At 38.6% G+C, this 24,240-nt stretch overlaps 1 protein-coding gene across 2 annotated transcripts in view; it reads left to right on the plus strand.

Moving 5' to 3' along the window:
• Positions 1 to 24,240, plus strand: part of cnih3 (cornichon family AMPA receptor auxiliary protein 3) — a 98,918-nt gene that overhangs the window by 1,538 nt on the left and 73,140 nt on the right. For both annotated transcript variants that reach the window (XM_040125634.1, XM_040125635.1), the window contains exon 2: positions 13,523 to 13,591. In XM_040125634.1, the coding sequence (XP_039981568.1) occupies positions 13,523 to 13,591 (69 nt within the window). The remainder of the gene's footprint in view (positions 1 to 13,522; positions 13,592 to 24,240) is intronic.

Raw genomic sequence — 24,240 nt, forward strand, 5'->3', positions numbered from 1 at the left:
TGGAGCTGTGGAAGCGTGCAGCAGAGCCAAGGTTGCACGTTAACACCTGCCACCTGCCAAATCCTGGGAAATTTTGGCTCTAACTGCTTCACTTCTATCAGTCATTTTGGCAGGTGGCCACCTCTCAGTCTTTTTTCTTTAATTCGTCTGGTTTCAAAGAACTGCTTAAAAAAACAAAGAATCCTGCTGTCACAGTGGCCACCGTGACAGCAGGATTCAGGTTACTTTTACGCCCTGAGCAGCAGTGCATTGCTAAAAAGAGCAAGTGTGCTGAGTCAAACTACCCAGGGTAAAATCAAACTATAAATAAAATAAGCCTGTGTAAATGAACATAAAAAGACAGGCTATGAAATAGGCCACGTAAAAAAAACAATGGAAATAAAATGAGTAATGAACTACTCTGACTCAAACATATTACCAGTCTTGTCAACAGGTAATGTTGTCATTGAATCACAGAATGACAAATTACAGAACTCAGATGGACTTCTGTCATTAATTGGCCATTATAAATCAAAACATATGCTGCCTAGTAAATCAGCTCATATGTATGAGTATCAATATGGGTTTTCTCTAAATCACTACTTATTTTCAAGGGTTCAGTTTTTTTTTCAAAGGTTACATAGTCTTGCCTTATACAAAAATGATTTGGTCCTCACTAATTTGCTGTAGTCACATACTTGATCCATTACCAGAACTTTAATACCAGTTACTACAAGTTTGATTTGTGTTTGGATATCTTTCGTGCAGCTGAAAAATTTGACCACAAATGCATTTACTTTGTTTTACTGTAAATGCATATATTTTTGAGTGCAAAACAATGTTATCTAATCAGTCAGAATTTTTCTGCATATTTCAAGATGGATCCCACAGTGTGGTTATTTCAGAAACCTTTTTTATGCTCAGTGTTTAAGCTCTGGGATGCTCAATATCTGTCATTACTCCTGAGTGACTGTTGGCAGTCATTGCAGGGCAAGTTTAATTATTTTCACCTCAGATCAGATTTTCCATCATTTCTTCATCTTGTTTGGATATACAGACGGGTGACAAATTCAAGAAAACACCAACATAAAGTGTCTTAGTAAGGTGTTTGGCCACCACGAGACGCCAGAACAGCTTCAGTGCACCTTGACATTAATTCTACAAGTATCTGGAACTATACTGGCAGGATGGAACAACATTCTTTCAAAAGATATTCCCTCATTTGGTGTTTTGATGATGGTGGTGGTGAGAACTGTCTAACACGCCGGTCCAAAATGTCCCATAGGTACACACAAACACACACACAGACACACACACACACACACACACACACACACACACACACACACACACACATCTGTGTATATATATATATATATATATATACATACTGAAAGTATATATTAATGATAAGCATGTCACAGTATTCTTACATAATTACATAATATGACACTTTGACTGTTTCACTTCCAACCAGATGCAGCAACTGGCACAATCAATCTGTTTGTCACATATAATAAAAAAAGCAGTCACCCATAGGAGTGCTTAAGTAAGTGATTTCAAAGCCATGTTAATTAACATACAAGGTGAACTGCCACCTCCCCCAAGCTCTATGGTTCAGTGCTTCAACAGTCCCACTCTGCTTGAGTGATTATCCTCCCATGTACCCACAGCACCTAATGTGCTCTCAGTGTCATTAAAGTTGGGAGCAAGCCAGATGCTCCTCCGGTGCACATCTGATAGATGGGAAAGCCCTGTGGTGCAGATATGATGTAGATTCTGTCCTGGCAGCATAGCAGAGGGTAGAACGTCAAACTGACATAATTTACTCTCCTAGTCGGGGATTCCATTATATTGTGGAAGTTTTGGTATTTAATGGATGAAAAGTGCGGTGAGTTATGAAAGCATATTTTGTATGGATGGAGCATCAAGTATGGCTGAATTAACAACTAATCAAAATGGACTACTCACCCAGACCACCAGGAAAATAGAAGGCCCTGGGTTTACTCTCTGGTTTGTAGTAATTTGAATAAATATCAGTGATACCAATTTTTTTTTCCTTTATAATATGTTATAAGTTGTAACTTCATTAATAGTTAAAAAAAAATAAAACAATAGTAATGCTTTATATTGTAGATCAGTTTGAATTCTATAATAAGAACAATGTTGGGCTTGTCAAGTCATGAAAATCTTTGGTTGATGTTTATCCTCCACCACACTTGCCTTTTCTTTTACTCTTTAATTCATCAAAAAGGCCCCTACAAGGGCATATAGACCACAAATCATTAATTAACTTATTAAAATTTACAATTACAGACTTGAAAGCTTATTAGAACATGAGAAACCCATAGAAGCATTAAATAATAGATCACCAACATTTAAAATTGTAGTTTTACAGAAAGAATAAACACTCGAGGAAGGGATTTTTTTCACAACCTGGCAACCTAAAACCTTTTCTTATAAATGGCTTCTAAATGGTCCATAAAACATTAATAAATAGTTTACCACTGAAGAAACAGTTCAGCATTTTTGGGTAATAAACTTATCAAGAGTTACACAAGAAGGTCAATACCACTGTCGTACCTGTACATTAATGGAATACTACAACTGTTAGAGCTTAGCTCACCCCAGGAAGTCACAGGCCCAATCAAGAAACAGTGCAGCACATAATCCCTGTAAAACAATTACATTTTTTTTTTGAGCGTTGGTTTTAAATAAGCAAGATATAACATGAATTAATGATCTGTTGACGTGCTGATAGGCAGATTTTTTTAACCTTTGGATAGGTTAGCTTTTTTCCACTGTTTAAAGTCTTTATACTAAGTTAAGCAAACCGTACCCTGGCTCTAGCTTTATAATTAGCATACAGACATGACAGTGATATCAATCTTCATATCTAACTGTCTGTACATATATTTCCCAAAATGTCAAACTAATCCTTTAATAAAGCCATGAGTTACTACCTAGAAACCTTTTATAAAGGGATGCCTTATTACAAAGTCGTACAATGTCACTTCACTTTTATCAAATGACTTTATTTATTCTCCAAAGAGCAATTACAAAAGTGAAAATTTAATATGATATTAGGTTTGGTCATGGTTATAAGCATAGAACAAATTAAAACAATGGAGACTTAAAGGCCTTGCTGAATTTTTTACCAAATTTTGAAGCTGTTTTTTCAAGGGGCACTGTATCAAAACAGCGTTTCTTCAGTGTTCACCACATTAAATTAAACTTTTTTAAGACCTTTTTAATACCCAATAGGATGCAATTTAATACCTTTTTTGCAGAAAAGAAATGTCAAAAAATGATGGAAAACCATTAGGAACAATAAGAAATAAAGTTATTTATTGAGTACATTAATTGATTGATTTTTATATCATATTATGTCAGTACTTCCCAGCTGTATATAACAATAATTCCTGGTAATATGATTAAATGTTGAACATTTGATAGGTTTTTATGTCCCTGGCAGACAGGGAGGAATGCTTTTATTTCTGAAACTCTTTTCTCTTCATGCTCTCCCGTTCCACCCGCCTTCCACTTATTCACTTAAATTACCTCACACATAACAAACGCTGGTTTAAATAACAGCAAGGCAACTCTATGCATCAGGATTTCAGGCACACTTTAAGAGGGATTTTGAGGGGGAAATGCTCAGTTAGCATCACACTTGGCATTGCTTCCTTGCCGAGCGTGACTTTGCATCACACTGAGATTTTGACAAGTACAGGGAATTCACAAGTTTAACAGAAGTGTTGTGTGAATAATCGTCCACACTGAACAACCATAACACTGCCTCATCCGTTACTGTCTCTATGGTGTTCTGATGATGGAGCAACACGATGGAGCAAGTTTTTTTTTTTGGGTTGGAATGAGAGAGAAGCTGAGGTTGTGTGACAGGGGAGAAAGACTGTGAGGAAATGCATTGAGAATAAGGAAGAAAGAGTACTTTCCTTTGATGAAATTTGGAGGGTTTGATTTTCAAATGGCAGACAGCTGACTTTCAGACACAGATGTGGAAATGTGGAAGAAAGAGCGAAAGTGAGAGTGACATTTAGCATATTTAAATATAGTTTGTGCTACTTTCCTCAGCCTGACAGAGGCCTAAGCTTGTTCCCATGCGTTAGACATCTACTGTATGGGTCTTCTGGGGATAGATCGGTCAATCCCCAGAGGAAATGGACAGAGAAAGTCACAGGAAGATAGATGGAATGGGGATGAGGCAGTGTCTGCCGAAGGAGGGAAGAATGACAGGAGCTGCAGGAATGATGGGCAGACTGGACTGGATAAATTACTGGAACAGAATAAAAAATGTGATAATCAGACACAAAAAAGAAGTCTGGGATGCAGATAGGGAGAGACCAAAGGAAGACAGGGATAATGAATTTGAAAAAAGTTCTGTGGGGGAAAGGTTGAAGTTTCCTGGAAGAGTGAGAAAGTCCTGAGATGGACCAAGCTATGCTAGGAGACAAGGTTGACAGCATAGGATACAAATAATGAGACAGATAAAGAGTTCAAAAAGAAAATTAACTTTAGAAAGAAGAGTGCACAGACCACAACAAATAAAGCCTTGTATGGTAAAGTTTGTAGGGAGGGAACTCAAAGTTTGTACTCTCTTGATCTGGATTATTCAGGTCTTCATAACAGCAATGAAATAAAAATGTGGTACTATCAGCTTTCCACTTACTGTTTAATGGCTGTATCTGAAATAATTTAGTCTTTCAATATTTACTAAACATTGTATAGGTAATTTAATATAGAGGATCATACTATCAAATGCCAAAATTGAAAAAATAATTTCGGAGAGTATAACCATTTCTTTAATCCAGAAATCGTTTAAATTTTTCTTTTTTTGTAGCTGACTGAGCAATGCATGATGGTAGGTAGCTCTCTGACCATCAGCTGTACACTACTTTTTCCAATTCGGCAGTCCACTCTTTAGGGAAAAATAATTCTTACTAGATATTTGAACAGTACTATAAAGTTGAGTTAATAGTCACAGTGAATTTCAGTCACATTTTTTGTTTTGGTTCATTTCAGGTTAATTTAAGACTGTAGTCCTATTTTTAGAGTTTTGGCTATCTAACTATACATGGAGGAATCTCTGTCTGTATTTCGATTTTCTCGACAACCGCTTATCTGATCGACTTCAAATGGGTCCTTGGTCCTTGGTGTCGAGTTGTTTGGATGAGTGGTTCTCAAGAAGTCTTTTTCTACATGTTACTTGACGTGATAAAAAAGGTGGAACTATACTACAAGGGCAGTGCAACACATGAACAATTTACAGCATGCACATGCCAGGATTTTAAGAAATGCGGGACACAACTGGTAAAGCACTTCCCAACGCCTTCACCCAGACAGTATCGGAGTGGAGCAGAGCAGCCAACTTCAGCAGTAACAAATGACACCAACTAACCACACACACCCCGGGAAGGATTCCTGGCAACCAGCCCCTAGAAACAGGCACGTTTTGAATGGGCACTGCACTAGTCATTTCTAATGGTTAGGAAAACATATTCATTAAAGGACCTTTCAAGATTTGGGAACACAGCAAAAATGTTACAATGAAGTAGTTTAGTTCCAGAACTTAGGCCACCCACATGTTTGATTTTTTTTCTCAGCGAGACAACTAAGCCAATCAAAACTTTGCAGGAAGGACTATGACATTATATTCCTGTGTAGCTTCCTAGCTACTTGTTAGCAGAAAAGGTGTGACAAGAGTGGATGACACTGACTCAACTGTAGAGGTTGTTTAAAGGTGATTGAAAGAAATAACAACTCTTAAGCTCGGGTTCTTGAGAAAAAGGAAATTGGCTAACATAAATATGATGTCAGGCTGAATGGATTAAATAAAAAAAATGTCAATTAAGTTAGAATATCAAGCTAATAATGAAGTCCAATAGGGGCAAAAAACTCAAGCAGTCAGTTGTTCAGACAGGTTGCAACAAGCTAGCCAGTTTATCTAAACCACTTTGGAGGTAAAACCGAAAGTGAGCACATCTGAAATGTTGGTATAACCCCTCATGCCATAGGAAAATTGTATTTCACAAGTATGGTAAATCAAAGTTTCACCAGGAAATTGATCTGTACACTGTGATGATGTGTACTACAGACATTTTCAGATAATAATTTTACTGTCAATCTCATCTGTACCTATTTTGTAAATTTGACAAACCTAGTGGGTTGTTTAAAATGTGTATTTTTCCAGATCTGAGCAATGAGTTAAATGTTATTATTCTGAACTATAATGAAAATAAGACAAGGGCTTTTTAAAACCCAAATGTGCTTTAAGATTAAAGCATACAGTACTATGTACAAAAGAAAAAGGGAATAATGTGAGGAAAATGTTTGATTCTGAGTATCTTGATTTACAGTGTGGTCCAATAAGACTATAAAAGAAATCCGAAATGAATATAAACAGGAAAAAATGTGTTTAAAGTTGGAACCATGTTTGTAAATGAAAGAACAAAAGGAAGTGAATTCAGGTCCTCTGGTATTCACCTAGCATTTAGCAAGCAGAGTCACAATGATTTTCCACCATGCTTCCCTGAACTGCATGAACAATAAAGTAGCTGAAGGTCAAGGTGCCCTAGTAAGACATCAGGGGGAAGAAATGCAAAGGTGATACAGCTGATTGTAATCTCAGTGAAGCAGACAGTCAACACGGCTTTCTGGCACCAGCACTGGAAGCTTATGGGGGTGGCATTCACTATATAGCTAGGTTGGTGCAGCATCAGTCCATGTGTTCATTAACCCCTGCTGGCTCCTCATCCATCATCCTGACTCCTCTGTTTCTATTGTTCCACTGTACACTGCATACACTGGAGGATTATATGGGTGATCCTTGTATTCTCTCTCTTTTTCCTTTCCAGTTCTTTCTTTCTTTTTATAGTATATCACCTGCTATAGCACTAGCTCTTCACATCTAAATAACAGGTAATTGGCAAAGTTTCCATTGAAAAGTGTGCAGTTTTAAATGCCTTGCTTTCCTTTCGGTCTTATTCATTAGCTTCGTCAGTGGTAATGTTACAAGGGACTGATGGCAATTTTACTTTCTTGTCACATTTTGAATGTCTTTCCAAAAGTCCTGACGGTTCCCAATAACCAGAGGCAATTTAGCAGTATAGCTAAGTGTTGCTCAGTCAGACAGAAAGAAGAAAATTAGCAGTTGTGCTAACTGTTAGTGAAACAAAAGATAGAGTAATTTGTGCTCCCGAAATACTGTAACTTTAACAGCAACTGGTTAAAGGTTGTTGTGGCTACTCTGGTCAGTGACAGGGGAACACTAAAAGTGTTAGCAGCTAGTTAGTAGTTGTGTTTTGATATACTACAAATAATGAATTTATTCCTTCATATTATTCTAAGGTAAGTTCAGTACTTTCATTTGTCCTTGTACAGTCAACACTCTTATTTGTAAAGCTAGAGCCATTGTTTCAGCAATATAGCAGCTTTGGCTGCTATCAGTTAATTACACATGTATGATACTCGTGTGCAAAATAAACAGTGACAGTTATCAGGCCATGGACAATGAAATCTAAATGAACCACCTGAGATTAATACAGCATTCGCTTGATTTTGGATGGAGATTTGTGTGATTTCAGATTTTTTCTATTAAATGACACTGGGTTATCTTTTACATCCCTTACATACCCTTCACACCTGTGATACACTAGGTGATATCTCTATGTGTTGGCTGATTGAAGCTCTTATCAGTCATGTGTGGGCATATGCAGACTGTGTTTGATTGACATTTGGAGTCATAGAATTATGAGTCTGAACCAAAACAGTTAAGTTGTGGGGCAGAAAAACAAAACAATAAGCCGAAAGATGCTAAAATTCTCCATAAAGCTGAAGGGAACTGCTGATGTGGGTGATAATTCTCTGAGGTTTCAATAAGATTTTTTCACATTGCACATAGTCATTTAACCCAAGGTTGATATAAAAACATTGATTATCACAGCTTTAAACATGTTAAAATAACAATACTGTTTTACATTATTTTCTGTTTATTCAAGATTACTTTTCAAGATTCAAGAGCACAAATCACTAATTTATATACACAAGTAGAAAAACAAAATAATCTGATTATTTGACAGCCTCCATGTAAACTAGAGTATGGCCAGTAATCCAGTTTTCTCACTATGAGCCTGTAAGGTTAAGGAAGGAAACACTACTGCATGCTATGTTTCCACTGTAATCTAACTCCTGCCCGTGATTTTAGGTCAAAAACCAATATTGTCCTGCATGAATGTAGTCACGGCAGCATAATTTCTCTTGCCAGCCAGAGGGTGTGGTCAGACCACCCTGTATAATGTAAACAAATGTACTATATTTGTTGAATATGCTCAGTTCATGATGTGTTGGTGCCTCGCTGAAAGTCCTGACAGTTGAATCATGCACACAGAATACTGATATAGGAATTATTGGGAAGGAAGATCTTTGTTTCATTTGATCTCGTCTCAGTGGAGGAAGGGGTTAATTGTGCCAAGAGTGTCTACTCAGGAAAACCTTCTCCAGCTGTCTCCCCTCCCAAGGTGTTCAGCAAAGATACAGTTTGACACTGACAGGAGCATGTTAGTGCTTTTTAAAAAAAAAGCCAGCTCCCAGCACATGACCAGCCTTTAACATCTAGGAAGTCTGCAGTAGAGGGGATATTTTGATGTTCAGTATAAAGTCCTAGAAGAGGAAAATCGACTGAGAGGCCTGAAACATTCAATGCTGTTTTCACCGTTTTAAAACAAAAATGTGGCAAGAAGGGAACCGGAAAACTGTTTAAACCTTTCTTCTTAGCTGTGCTTTTAAAAAATAGCATCAATGTGTGAAGCAGGTGATTGTTCCTTTAGCAAGAATCCCTGCATACGGATTTGTCTGTAAAGCATCCAATCTGCGCTGGGCTTTGCCAGCCATTTTGATTGCCTCTTCGCTTCCATAACATTTCATTATTAAACCTGCCATTGCTTAAAATTGAATCACAAGCAATGAAGACAAAACACAGATCTCCGATTCTTGGTTAGATAGGTTCTGCATTTTACTCTCTGCCTGAGATAAGATGGAAATTTAATGCTCCTCATGGGGAAATTGGGCAGCCTGTGTTGTAAACTTTGCATCATGAGTGGTGGTTAATGTAAAGATTGCATGATTTAGTGCAGCACTATTCAGCTCTCAATTGGCTGCATGCATAATAGACTCATCTAGAGTAGTGTTTGGCTCCGCCTTCATTGGGTCGTGAAGAGCGATTGTGTAGAAAATTAACCCATATTGAGTGGATTTAAAATCCCAATGAATAATTGAGGCAAAACTTTGAATAATTTAATTTGACCTTGTCGTCTCTCACTTTAGAGGGGAGGTTTTGCTGATTGATGTTGTTTTTAATCTTATTTCTATATGAATTCTTTGAAGGCTGCATGGAGAGAGAGGAATGTTTTTGGTTGGTCATAGATTCAACCAACTAATAGACATTGGAAAAACCACATATTTAGATCCATGGACTCTGTTCCCCTCTCTTCCCCTTGCAGACACACACACGTAGCAAGGTGTCAGTTACTAGCAACCAAAGTCTGCACTCAAACACAGAATTCGGCATGCCAAGAGAAGAGCAGAGGGTGCCAGTATGTTGGCTGTTTCTGTCAACCAACCTTGACTTCAAAGTAGTCTCTTAGAGTGAAATTTACATCAAAATAGAAGTGTATTTGTAAAAACAGAGTCCATAGTCATTGCAATGGGTCTTCTACAGGAATCACCCTCTGAGCATGTCACATTTTTGAGTTTTGATCCTCTGGTCTGCAGTTTAAAGTCAAATGTTGCTTCTGATTACTGGCTGAGTGGTTTAAGCTCAAGGGGATGAAATTTGTGCTTTAAAGTGATTTTCCCTCAAAGGATAATACAATTTTTGTACGACTTGTTTTTGTAATTCATCCGTACTGGTATTCAAAAACATTGTACTTTCCAAGTTATTAGCTGATATCTGGGAATGCTGTGTCATTTGATAACCAAAAAGCACCAGAAATCAGATTAGACAGGCTGTAAACAAACCTGCTGGTAAGACAAACCAAACCGAGCAAGGCAGCTTTTTTCCGAAGTTGCCACTCCACAAGGATTCTTGGTACCAGGAGCTACTACCCCTAACAACATAGCTCCCAGGGTCGAGGGGTATGCAAACCCTAATGTCAGGTTGGCGATTCTTGGATTATGGGTTTACAGGTGAAACTCCCGATTTACTAGTCAGTATCCATCCCAATGCTCACCTGGCTTTTGGTAATGATTGAAAAAATGAGATCACAGATACAAGTGGCCTAAAGGGTGGCTGGGCTCACAATAAGGGCACATCCAACTGGGAGGAGAACCTGGGAAGGACCCACAACACACTGGAGACAGTAACTATACCATCTGACCCAGCAATTCCTTGGGGTCCCTCAGCAAGAACTGGAGGACGTGGCTAGGAACAATGACATTTGGGCTATCTTGCTTACTCTGCTGCCACTCCAACCCCCCACCCGAATAAAAGGTGGGAAAATGGATGTATGAACAAATGGATGGATGGGTGCTTTATATAATCTGGATAAACTGTTGTAACCTGTCTCACAGTCTTGGTCATTGGTCCTTGCTTGAGCAAACTTTATTTTGGCAATGTTTACATGTTCCCAAAACTTAGTAATGTTTTACTAAATTTGAATGATCCTTTCAGCCTGACATCCACTGAGAGCATCCAGTGTTCATCTCATGTGGTGTACGTAAGGATGTATAGGCGACGTATTTCTGCTGCACTTTTACGTGTGTCTCTGTGGAAGAGTGTGTTCCTTTGCACGAGTATGTACAGCACTTCCCTGTATACTTGGATTTATGCACCATGTCGACTTGTGTGAGTGTGTGTGTGTGTGTGTGTGTGTATTCCCATAGCCCATGAGGAACAGCCTGGGGGTTAACACACTGTAACACAGAGAGGCAATGAGCCAGGATCACTGTTGGGATCCACTGGGAAATAACATATAAAGAGCTGCCTGTTAGTGCGGGGGCGAGCCCAGGGAAATAACCCAGGATTTGTATGAACCTCTGCCGTCTCTCTGATGTTAATTCCTCACACTGGGCAAACACATTCACATGTAAAAATAGACAAACCACTGCTTCCTCTGTTTCTTGCTTGTATATACACACAATGCATGGATAACATTGTCGTACCACAAACGCTAATCCAATTTTTCTTGCTCTGCACAAACACACACACACACACACACACACACACACACACACACACACACACACACACACACACACACACACACACACCACTATCCTTGTGGGGACACTCATTGACACAATGCATTCCTTAGCCCCTTACCCTAACCTTAACAATCAAAAATTCCTAGCTTTAAACCTAACGTAACCTTTAAACCAAGTCTTAAAACTCAGAAAGCAGTCTCTACCTCAAATTGTTGTGCCCATGGTGACACAAGCCCCCATGGGTTATTTTGTATTCAGATTAAAGTCCCAACCAGGAGGATATAAGAGCAAATACACACACAAACACACACACACACACACGCACACAGCGATATACTCATGCTGCTGTCACATCTTGTGTTTCCCCCATGGTGCACACACACCGGAGACACACAAAGTAGTAATATTTCTTTCCTCTCCCACATATACATTTTCCTCTTGAGGTCCAACTAATCAAGCAATGACATCTGTCTTTGATAGTGCAGTACTTCTGCATACTACTTTTCATCATTACTTGATGTTGTTATTACTAAGAGCTATCCCACAATGTAGCAGTGGGTGGGCTGATCTCTTGCATGTAACTGTTGTGCCTGTGGGAAGATGTGATGAGTTAATGATGAAGAGGAAGAAGAGCTGATTCTGAAATTGAGGATGTCTCCTAGCAAGAGCAACTTTGAGAGAGCTCCGGCAACATATAATGTTTAAGTCAAGGGCTGTTTATTGCCTGACAGTGCAGCAAGTGGAGTGGTTTATTCAGCAGATGATGTTAACTGCAGTAAAATTGAGAAACATTGAACTTGAAGTCCCAGGGAAGCAGAGTGGAGGAAATAAGTGAATAAAAAACACTGGCATGTTTAATAAAAAAGTCTGTAGAATCATTGCCTTAAGGATTAGATTGCCGTTATTCTATACTCTTCTAAATGCAAACAATCCTATAAAAGACCAAAACCAGTGTTAGTTTGTCTCTTACTTCCTTACTTCCCTAGTTTCAATTGTTTTGTTTTTTTGTTTTGTTTTTTCGGGGGAGGGGTGCCATGCCAGTAGAATGTAAAGATGACAATATCAGTCTGTCAGTTGGTAGGTTGGTCCACTACTTTGGTCCAGACTGAAATGTCCCAACCACTATAGGATGGATTGCATTGTAATTTTGTAAAGGCATTTATAGTCCCCTGAGAATGAATGACTTTTCTATCTTTCATCACAAGGTCATAATTTAAATTTTTGTCCTTTGGTTTAGGACCAAATGCCTGCAAAACTAATGACATTCCCCTCAGGTGTACTTTGTGTATATGCTTTGTGTAACAGGCTAAACAAAGATAATGAAAATGGTAAACACACATGCAAAATGTCATGTTAACATGGTCATAGGCTTTTTTCATGGTGGATATTTTGACTTGTCATAGCAGGAAAAACACAGCTGAAACAAATTTTGTTAATGATAGCTCAGTTCTATCAACTGTCCCAGTAGACCATGACAGTGTAACAGTGAGCCACCATGCACAATACCAGGACCCTGAAACTAGCACACCTAAATGAAATGCAGTCATTTTTATTATTAGTAATTAATTACACCTGTTATTTTCCTAATGACAGGCCAAAAAGTCTGCAATGAAAAAGGTCTATTGAGACAATGTTACCATGCTGATGTTAGCATTTAGCTCAAAACCTAAGACTCTTTGTCTTGTTAAAGAAAGCTCAGTAATTTTCTAAACAGCTGGGCACTGTAGTCAAATGATTATTATTTAAACAGAAGTAGTTGGTGCGGTTGTCGGCTACTTTTTTCATCCAATACACATTTGGTGGGCTATTCAGGAGCAGGACAGTGTATGTAGGGATTACTCAAGATAAACTACAGCAGCCATGTGGACATTTCATTAAATATAATATAAATAACAGTGTTGCTCATTTATTTGTTTTTAATAGTTTTTGGACAACAGTGGAGCTCTATGGTAAAGAAGAATAAACTAGTATTCCAGGTTTTGTCTACACAGACAATACTAGTTAGTGAAATCACTAAATTGATGGTTTTGGTCTTTTTATTGAATTTTGTGGATAGTTATTAATATATAGCACATCACTGACTGTATCCTTTACTTGTGCACTGATAGCATATTTATTGTTATTTAACATTAAAATAATCTATTAACATAGACTTCTGCAGCCCAGCTTGATACATAAATCTTTGCATTCTGCATGCTGGTGGTGAGACACACAGGATTCTTTTGGCAATAATGATGTGCTTTCAGAATGAGCAATTTCATTCTATATCGTCCCTCAGTTTTCATTATATAGTAATCAATGCTCCTCTCTCTCTGTCTCTCAGATAACGGCTTTTGATGAGCTCCAGGCTGACTTCAAGGTGCCAATCGATCAGGGCAATCCTCTCCACGCAGTAGGTTTTCTTTTCCTACTCATTTTTACATTTCTACTACTATACATATAATCTGCAGGTTTCTTTCGATTATTGCCTTTGATTATGTGTGGATGGCAGCTGTAGGACCGTATGGAAAATGAATCAGATCTATTTGCTAAGGGCCACAGACATTAACACAATTGTCTTTCACTTTCTATCTCTGTCTTTCCCAGTCTACATTCCTGTACCTTTGCTTTTTCTCTCTCTCCATTAATTTTAAATCAGAAAGCTGACAACATACTTGTATTGTAAGCCCTCTCCTTCCTTCCTGACTGACAACCAGACTATGATAGATCTTCAGGCCAAAGCATCAAGTATGAACAAATTCACATTTACAAATAACCTTTAAATTCAAACATAAATAAAATAAAAGTGACAAGCCACAAACAGATATAAACATGGAATTTACAGTTGGTCTGATCCTGTACCCATTGACAATGGTTAAAACTTACCAGTCCCATTGCAAGCTATTTCTAACCTTTTACTAACGTAAACCATCTCAAACTTCATACTTCCAGCTAGACTTTCAGTATAACCTAAGCTCAGTTCAGGACAAATGCCCCCAAAAAATGTTAGCTCTCTGTCTATATATCTGAGTAGACTTCTATCTATCAATTATTACAGGAATACTTATCACCTATATAAATTATTGCTTTATCAAAAAGTAATTGCCAAAATTAACTGAAAATCTGCAGAGAGAAACCTAGGTTGAGTAAACTTCCTGGTTAGTGTGCAAAAAGATGATATTGCTTGAGTTACATTTTGTCAATTTTATTCCTAAAAACATTGTGAAAATTGATTTTTTTTTTTTTTTTTACAACTGTTGGCAGTATTTTCTGATTTACGGCTAAAAATATCCTAAATTCACCTTTGTAAAAACCTTTGGCTCTAATATGTTAACAAAATGAAACAAGAATCTATAAATTGTTCAGATTTCTGTTTTGGACATTTATGCAAATAAGCACATATTTAATTAGATAATGCCTCATTTGCATAGTTAACATAAGATTTCAGAAAACTTTTAAAACAAAAAAATATTTGTCTAAATGTAACTAACCACCTGGGGAAGTTTCATGGTGATATCTCTTTGTTAAAATTTTTACCCTATTCACCTGTAGTGTCTTACCTAGACACTACAGACTTCAGGTATCTAATAACATTTTTTAAGCATGTCAGATGACCAGGCATGTCATCTAAATGTCTGGTGAATTGAGCAATATATTGTAAGTGGAACTATTCTGGTCTGGCAACCCTTTCAGCAGGGCAGCATCATTTGTCAGTGCCTTCCAAAACCTTTACATATGATGGTTCCAAAAATTAGCATTTCCTGATATGCCAGCTCTATAGTTAAGGTAGTTTTAGGTTCATTGACAAAATCTACTTGGTTAAGGTTAGAGAAATACTGTAGTGTGTGTAAAAAACAGTGAACTGGCTAAGTATAGAGAAAAATCATGGTCATGATTTAAAGGCATCAACACTGACTCTCGATAGAAAATGGGAAAGTTATACACATACCCTGAATCCTTCCTATAAGGTTTTACAGTGCTAATAACATCATGCCTTTGCTTTTGATAGACAAGAGTCATAATTCACACACACTAAAGCTCCTCAAGTAAATGTAAAAGTAGCTGTTGCTGTTGTTTTTCAGTCCCCATGTCATGCAGATATGCCACTCTTGGACATGGTGTTGGACATTGAGCTGGCAGATTTTGCTTTGCTTACACCTAAATGGTGCTTACAATGTCGCATCAGCCATTGCTATATTCTGACGATGGCTGATTTGTAGACCCTTATGGTTTTTGTATGATCCATCTGGTGTGTTATGTGCATCAATTGACACAAGTCAAATGTTGTCACACTACACAACATGGATGTTGCACTTAACTTGGTTGTTGGTGTCCAGTGTCTTACAGTTGAATCTGTTCTGGTTTTACGACCAAAGATTTCAGCATATTTTGCTGATGATTGTCATTTGTCAACAGGGACTGCCCAAAATCGTACATTGCATAGAAGGCTTTCTTGTCACCTTGACAGATACCAGCAAACTCATTGTTGGCCAGACCCAGTTAATTGGAACGCTTATTTCTTCAGCTCACAATAGTCAAGTCACAGGCTAATATACTGGATATTCTCAACTCTCCCAGGCTGTTAAACAAATCGGATGTGAAGTGAATATTAAATATATGCTGCAGTTTAAACTGTGTTCTAGCAGATTTGCATTAATGTATTTAATGTAAAGTACTGCATATTTATATATATATGTGTAATGTGAGAGAAAAGGGTAGTTTGAGCCTTGGAGTCTTTTTCTACAATGCAAATGCAAAACCAAAAAAAAAAAAAAGAAGATATGTTTTGCTTGATTGCTCTTCAGAATTGCAACACCAGCAATCAGGTGCTTGAGAAAAATGTACATTAGTGTTGGCCAGTATGGGAAAGCTGCCCCAAGTTAAGTTGTTTTAGGATAAATTCTGGTCCTCTAAATCCCTTTCCCTTGAGCCTTTTGGGCTTTTACTAACACTGTTGGCTCCTAATAATCCATGGTGCTACAGCACAGCACAAACGGTTAGTTTGGAGGTGACTTTGATTTAAGAGCTCTGGACTGTGTAGCTTCTCTAGATTATTGTTCAATAGTTCCTTAGGGAAGAGAGAGGGGAGAAAAGTTGGAGGAGAGAGAATGATTACAAAATTCCAAACTGGATGAAAGAGAAGAGTTAGAGATGGAGACAGACAAAAAGAGGGAGCGATGGATGAATGAGGATTTCTTAGAAGGCAAAATGAATAGAATTCTTCAGTTTGAAAATCATTTTCAAAACTCTGAAAACAGTACACTAAACCAGATTTCCCCACTCATTGCCACTTTCATATTTTGTCATATTTGCATATCATTATGCAGAATGCATCAAAGAATCGAGCAGGGGAATTGGTACAAAAGATCCTTCTTTTTCTGATTTTCTGATTCTTTTTATTTCTTCTCTCACTCTCATGTTTCATAAACCCATCCTTCCCCTTTTCCTCCAGCTATCCATGCTATCCATTTCCAGATGAAAATATGGCCCTAAAATGCTAGCTTTCTCTTTCAAAAATCCATTGAATATATTCTTAAAGTTGTAGCAACTTTTATAAGTTTTATTTCTGTTTATACATGAATTAAACAAACAAGACATGACATGTTAAAAGCTTTAGATGTGTTGGTAGGTTTTTTTCTTCACTTTGGACAGAGTCAGAATAGCTCTCTTCCCTTGTTTCCAGTCTTCATGATAAACTAGGCTAACCACATCTTGGTTTCAGCTCCATACATAACACACACACTCTTCTCATCTATCTCTTGGAAAGAGCGCAAATAAGCATATTTCCCAAAGTATGCTATACTACTTTATACATGTTATGAAACTGTTAACTACATCTGTAACAATCAGTCAAGGCCACCAGCTTCACTATAACCATTCCAGTTGCACCACAGGCATTTAGAGCTATGGTGGTGGGATGAAGGAACAAATAAATGATTCAGTGAATAAAAACACTCGAGTTTCTATACTTCTCATGGACTTTTTAATTGGTGTGGTTTAAAGTCAAACTGAAATTTTAATTGTCACTTTTTGTATAAGAATACAGTGACTTATAATGGTAGTATAGTACATATTTCCCTATTATCCAAAAGAAGATAAAACTGCTTTTGGACATACAGTATGTACGGAGCAACATTTATGCCTTAAACCTGTAAGTTTGGCGTTTTCCAGGGTATTGAGTGACAACTCGTGCACTACAAGTTTCCTGTGTGGCCTACAAATGTTGAATGCTTTCCCTATCCTACATAGTGATGTAAGATGTTTGTCCCTTTACAACAATTAACATTTGTGAGGACCAGACATGCTGTTAAGTTTGTATTAGACTTGTAAAGTAGAAGCAGTATCTTGCTATTGTTAGCATTGATTCCCATTAGATATTACCTTCTGTGTGTTTTTGTGGTGTTTCTGTTGAAATTTGAATGCACTTCTGTCTCTAAAGTCATGAAAGATATTGCCTTTCAAGCTAACTACCCAGTTCTTCTTTCTTATTCCAAACAAACTGCTGTTCCAGCTAATGAAAAGGTCTTATCCGTGTGAGCCCGTGTGCTGATTTTTCCCAGACTTCTCTGACACTATTCTGTTCAACACACATAATTGTTTGAAATAAACAGATGCAGACACAGGCACTACTAGGAAAAAAATCTTATTCATGAGGAACATTTAGTTATTCTGGGGTGGGGGGGTAAAATTAAGTTTGTCTTGGTAGCTCATTGCATGACATAAGGAACTTGTAATGTGTGACTATTAAGTTTTACATTGTGTAATGGTTACGGGTTACAAAGCATTGTTTCTTTCAAGTGACTTGCACCATGTTTTGGAATAAAGATAATAAAGATGTTCATTTTTCCATCATTCTCCCTGTCATTTTAATCCAGCAGGTTGATGGTTTCATCCTGAAAGCAGTAAGCAGCCATAGTTCACAGCACACATCGCACACACAGTCACACACTTACATTAATGATCCATATGATATGTCTCTCACTAGCATAATGTCTCTCACCCTGCTTTCCTTCCTTCGTCTTTTTCTGTCTTTGTCTTGCTGTCTTGCTTTCTTCCAGGCAGTTTAATTAGCAGTTTCTTTAGGCCTGCTCCCTAGGGGGGCAACCTCACATTGTGCAGACCCATCGCACACACACATACACACAAACATAAATACACACACGCACATGCGCACACACAGACAGACACACACACACACACACAAACCCACACACACACGAGCGCGCGCACACAAACAACAAGCACAAACACACAGGTACAATCTCTTTATCCTCTCTGTCTAGGCACCGTCTCTCTTTCCCTTTTGATCACAAATTTGCAGTAAAATCCATGTAAATTTGATTAACTTACTGTCTTTCACTCTCTGTTACCCCTTCCCTGTTTCATACATTCACAACAGTTCTACATTTAAAAAAAAAAGTAGTTTAAAAAAAAAGTAGAACTGTTTTTGCTGATGCTCTGGTTGGTGATGTTTCAAAAACTCTTTAATAGTTTGTTCATGGGTTAAATCATTTTATGACAGAATTCCAACAGAATTATCAATTGGTTCTGCTATCATTGTTGCTGTTATTATCATTAATTTTATTATACCTGTAACTATCACTATTATTGTTATCATTATAAAAACCACTCTGACAGGGCCTGAATTCAACAGTATACAGCTGTTCCTGGTTTCTCTCTCTCTTCTCATTCCCCCTCTCCCCTCCTTCTCCTCTCTTCCCCATTTCTCTCCTCTCCACCCAATCAGTCGAGGCAGAGGGCAGCCACCTTAGAGACCGGTTCTGTCGGAGGTGTCTACCTCTGACAAAGGAGCTGAAAAAAGTAGGTAAACTTGCCATTTACTGAAAATTGTTAACCAATAATCTGCAGGGAAGCGGGTGCAGATAAATTCAGGCATACATACACATCCATAAAATGATTTAACACATGAACAAACTATTAAAGAGTTTTTGAAACATCACCAACCAGAGCATCAGCAGAAACAGTTCTACTTTTTTTTTTTAACGACTTTTTTTTCTAAATGTAGAACTGTTGTGAATGTATGAAATAGGGAAGGGGTAACAGAGAGTGAAAGACAGTAAGTTCATCAAATTTACATGGATTTTACTGCAAATTTGTGTGCAAAAGTTTGACAGCTAAAAGCTCTCGATTCCTGATGTCATAATTGCAATCAGCAGGGGACAAACAGTGGGAGAAGGACGCACTGTAACAATTTTGGATGACAGAGTAGAAAAGTTAAAAGTAGTAAAAAGTAAAAAACCATGAGATCAAACACTGGGAAGAATGCCAGAGAGCTGTGCACACACAAGGTAATAAATACAATCTGGCAAGAGGAACTGGAAAACAAAGGAATATAAATACATGGGCTTGACAGACAGGAACACCAGGGGCAGGTAGGTAATTGGAGGCAGGATAATCAAGGGTGGGAAGACCACAAGGGCAGGAATTGAAACGACAATACAGGTGAGTATTTTCAAAGTAAAACAGGAGGTAATCCATGAAACAAACAACATGTTACAGGCACATGGGTGGAGTTTTCGATGGGAAGAGGAACATTAGGAAAGGAATCCTCCCACCCTAGTCTCTGGTGCATCCACTTCCACACAGAATTGGCGAGAGGGGTCAGGCTGGATTAGGATGGGAGCAGAGATTTAAGCATTTCTTAAGGGCGTAGAAAGCAAAGCCTCATGGGTTCAGGAGAAGGGTGTGCCCAAGGATGTGAGTCAGATAAGGGGAGCAGATCCTTGTCTGTAATTCTTTCTGAAGCAGTGGTAGTAGTTGGCAAAACCGAGGAACTGTTGCAGCTGTTTTAGGTTTGAAGGTATAACTTGTTCTCCAGGAGCCATTGGGGGACTTGGCAGACATGGAGGTTGTGTTCAGCAGTGTTGCAGGCGAAGATGAGGAAATCATCTAGGTAAACAAAGATGCAACGGTTTAGAAAATCTCTGAGTACATCGTTTACCAGTGCCTAGAAGAAAGTGGAGGTGCTGGTGAGGCTGAAGGGCATTACTAGGTACTCAAAGTACCCCATAGGGGTGTTGAAGGCCGTCTTCAATTCATTGGCCTCCTGGACCCTGACTAAATGGCAAGTATTCCAAAGGTCAACCTTGGGACAGCGTGGGTCCATGGAGGGGCTCAAAAGCTGAGTTGATCAAGGGCAGGGGGTATTTGTTCTTAACAGTGATGTTGTTATGCCCAAGATAGTCAGTACAAGGACACAAGGAGTGACCGTTCTTTGAGACAAAGAAGAAGCTAGCCCAACTGGGGAAGGTGAATGCAAGAGAGTCATCAATGTATCTTTCCATGGCTTCTCTTAAAGGATGGGACAAGTTGTAAAGACGACTGGTGGGCAGGGGAGAACCAGGAAGCAGATCAATGGCGCTATCATAAGAATCGTGTGGTTGCAGGGATAGTGCTCGTTCCTTACTGAAGACCTTTCCTAAATCAGGAGATTCAAGAGGAACGGTAAACAAATTATGAGGTTCAAGGTTGACGAGGGATCTGTAACCTCTGCTGGTGAAAGGGCTGATTGCAAGCAAGAGGATGACAGAAGCTGCTCCAACTGATTATCCTTCCAGTCTTCCACGGGATTATACAACAAAAGGGTGACCCAGAACTAAAGGTGCATGAGGGGAAATAATAAGATTGAACTGAATCTGCCCGCAGTGGTTGTCAGAGAGAATGAGAAGAAGGGAAACAGTACTGTGAGTAACCCAGGCCAAGAGGCTGCTATCTAAAGCATTGGCTCCGAGTGGAGTGACGCGTGACTCGACAGGAATGCCAGCCTGAAAAGCAAGATTCTTGTCTACAAATTTTTTTTACAAAACAGCTCCAGAGTCTACAAGAGTGAGCAAGGGCAAATACAGCTGATTAAAACAAAGAGTGGCTGGTAACTGCCTTCTAGGTCGGGGGTATGCAGAGGAAACAGCTTGGCTTACCAGCACCCCCACAGCTACTGGTGAGCCTGGTCTTTTGGTCAGATAGGACAGGAGGCAAGGTAATGTCAGACGGGTGGCAGTAAAGACACTCACCAGCCTGCATTCTCTGTAGACGTTCAATGGAAGTTAAATGTGCCCAACCCAGCTGCATGGATTCCACTTCTGGGGCGACAGGTTTGATGGGCTGCTCAGAGCTCAGCAGTTGAGTGGAAGCCCGCTCTCACGAGAGGTTGAGAGGATAAGCGAGATAGATGAGATCGACTGGCTCTCTCCCTGCTCCACTCATGCAGGCAGTTATCCAGTTTAATGGCTAGCGATCCCAGGAAATCAAGACTGTCAGAGTCGTCACGAGTGGCTAACTCATCCTTAATCTGCTCATTGAGTCTATTTAAGAATGTCCCTCGGAGAGCCTCAGAATTTCACCCAGAATATGCAGCTAAGGTACTATACTTCACAGAGAATTCAGCAACAATACGTTGCGTCCCACTCCTCACAGGATGGTCAAAATCCTTCCTCGGTTTAATAACAAAAGTAGCATAGGAGTAATTACCTAAAGACTGACCATCACTAACAGCTTCCAACCAAGCCATAGCTCTTTCCCTTAGTAGCCTGACAATACAGAACGCCTTAGATCTGTGGAATAGTATAGTCGCCGTTGGTCGAAAAAACTACGGAGCACTGAAAAAAAAAAAAACCCTGTATTTCCCTAAATCCCCTCAGGATCAGGAACATGTGATTCTCTTACCGGAGAAAAAAGCTAAGAAGGCTGAGGAGGAGACACTGTGGCAAATGGCTGGTCAGGCTGGACTGCTGGCGTCGGCTGGGTGAGTCGATTGGTTAATGTTGCCTCTTTATTAGTCAGCTGGGCTATTTGAGTAAACATGACTTGTTTTTTTTTTTTCCTAGAGGCTACGAATGAGTTGGTTGTTGCCCCAGAAGAATAACTTGGGTGGAGAGGGCCTTTTGAATGGGGTTGGAGTCAGTGTCTATGTCAGAGTCTTCTGGATCCATGGTGGCCAGATCATTCTGTTGTAATGGACGAGGTGGACCCAAATGCAGAACACATTGCAGAATATAAATGTAGGAAAGGTTTATTGTAAATATTCAGGTAGGAGGAGATTGACGTGGTGAAGATGGTGGCTGGCTGAGGGCTGAGGGACGGGCTGATAACTGCATTCTAAAGAGAAGGTTGGATATAGGTTTATATTTGGCTAAAGGATCAAGAGTAGGCTTTTTAAGTAAAGGTTTATTTACTGAAACCTTAAAAGCCTGCAGAATGTAGCCTGTTAAATTGAATAAAGGTATATCGATCAGATCTAATATAGAAGTGTTAATTAAAGGTAAAACATCCTTGAACAGTTTAGTTTGAATAGAGTCTGAAAGACAAGTTGATGGTTTAGATGAAGAAACTGTTGAAGTTAGGTCAGAGAGCTCTATAGGAGAGAAGCAGAATATAAATAAATATAAATCAGGTCTTACAGTTGATTCTAAGGCTACTGCACTGGACCATAGATTTGTGCCAGTTATGGGAAGGAGGGGATTATTTTCTCTTTAATAGTTACAATTTTATTTGAAGAAGCCCGTGAAGCCATTACCACTGAGAGTTGAAGGAATATATGGCTCAATAATGCTATGACTCTCTGTAAGCCTGGCTACAGTGCTGAATATTAAAAACATGGAGTTGTTATTATTTTCTTCTATGATTGATGATAATGGTTCTGGCATTACAGGGGGTGTTGTAAAATATTATTAGATTATCTTTCAAGGATAGGCAAAACTCTTCTAGATTGGTGGAATGCCACTTTTTTCCAGCTCTCGTGATGTCTGCTTTAAAGCACACATTTGTGAATTGTACAACTGAGCTAGCCTCGTCTGAATCACTACCTTCTTTTTAAGAGGGGCAACAGCGTCAAGTGTCATACACAATGAGGCTGCAGCACTGTCAACAAGATCATCAACTTGTGTGGGAGTAAAGCTGAGATAGCTGTGCTCCATTTTATTGACGCATGGCACTGGAGTAAATAACAATGGAACTGCAGTATTTCCTTAAAGTTTCTTACAGCTTTATTGGCTGGACATCTATTGTAATGGAATGTTTCCCTGAATCCTGTGTAGTCCATTACTGTAAACTCCAACATTAGTAAAAAATGCTCAATTGCTATGCAACGTCAGAACAAGATCGATTGGTGAGATTAATACAGTGAATGGGTTCATTAACATTTTTGAAAAAAGCTAATTGAGTCTAATAGCAAATTAAATGCAGGCCTAAGGTTGTTGTTTTCAACGTCTACATGAATTTTGAAATATATATACACACACGCACACACATATAAATAACAACATTGCTATATTAGCTGATCGGTATCCAACATAAACAAACAAGAAAACTCGTGCCTCTATAAGGCACAGGATAGATGTTTGCCCTGCATTAAAACAACACAAAGGGCTGCGTTGGTGAGGGTTTATTTTTTCATGTACCAGTAAAACAGTGTATAGTCCAGTGAAATATGTATGTAAATATATAGTCCAGCACTTTCATTATAACTGCTATTTTCTTTCAGTATTTATATTTGACTGCGACTTCAACTACAACTCCAACTGCACTCTAAGTAAGTACTCAGGACTCTCTGTATGCAGTATTTCTAATATTTAAAATGTTTTAAATGCCTAATTTCAACAGAAAGCACACATATATTTTCTTCAGAAAATTTTGCGTCTTCAGATCTGAGATATCTGCCATTTGACAATTATAACTTTTTTTTAACTTTGAAACTAACAGGACTGGAGAGTTGATGCTAAAACGTACAGCTATATGTGCTATGTATATTTGCTCAGTGGAAACACAAAAAGGTAATTACATATTAGAATGATCATAAGGTCAGAAGATACCCACTTGATTAGTCTAATTCCCACTCCTGAAGACCCATATTAATTTTGTTTTCCATATGTACATGGAAATAGGTTTTGCTTGAGGGAATTTTCTCTCAAAATCCTTACAAAGTCTTCATTCTGTAAAAGCATATATTTACTCACAATACAAAAAAGTTTATCCAAAAGTTTATCTGAAGTTAATATGAGGCATCAGCAGTCACAGACAACTGTGAACTTATCCTTCATCTAATCA

This window comes from Xiphias gladius, chromosome 4 (genome assembly GCF_016859285.1).
Source record: "Xiphias gladius isolate SHS-SW01 ecotype Sanya breed wild chromosome 4, ASM1685928v1, whole genome shotgun sequence".
Lineage (NCBI taxonomy): Eukaryota > Metazoa > Chordata > Actinopteri > Istiophoriformes > Xiphiidae > Xiphias > Xiphias gladius.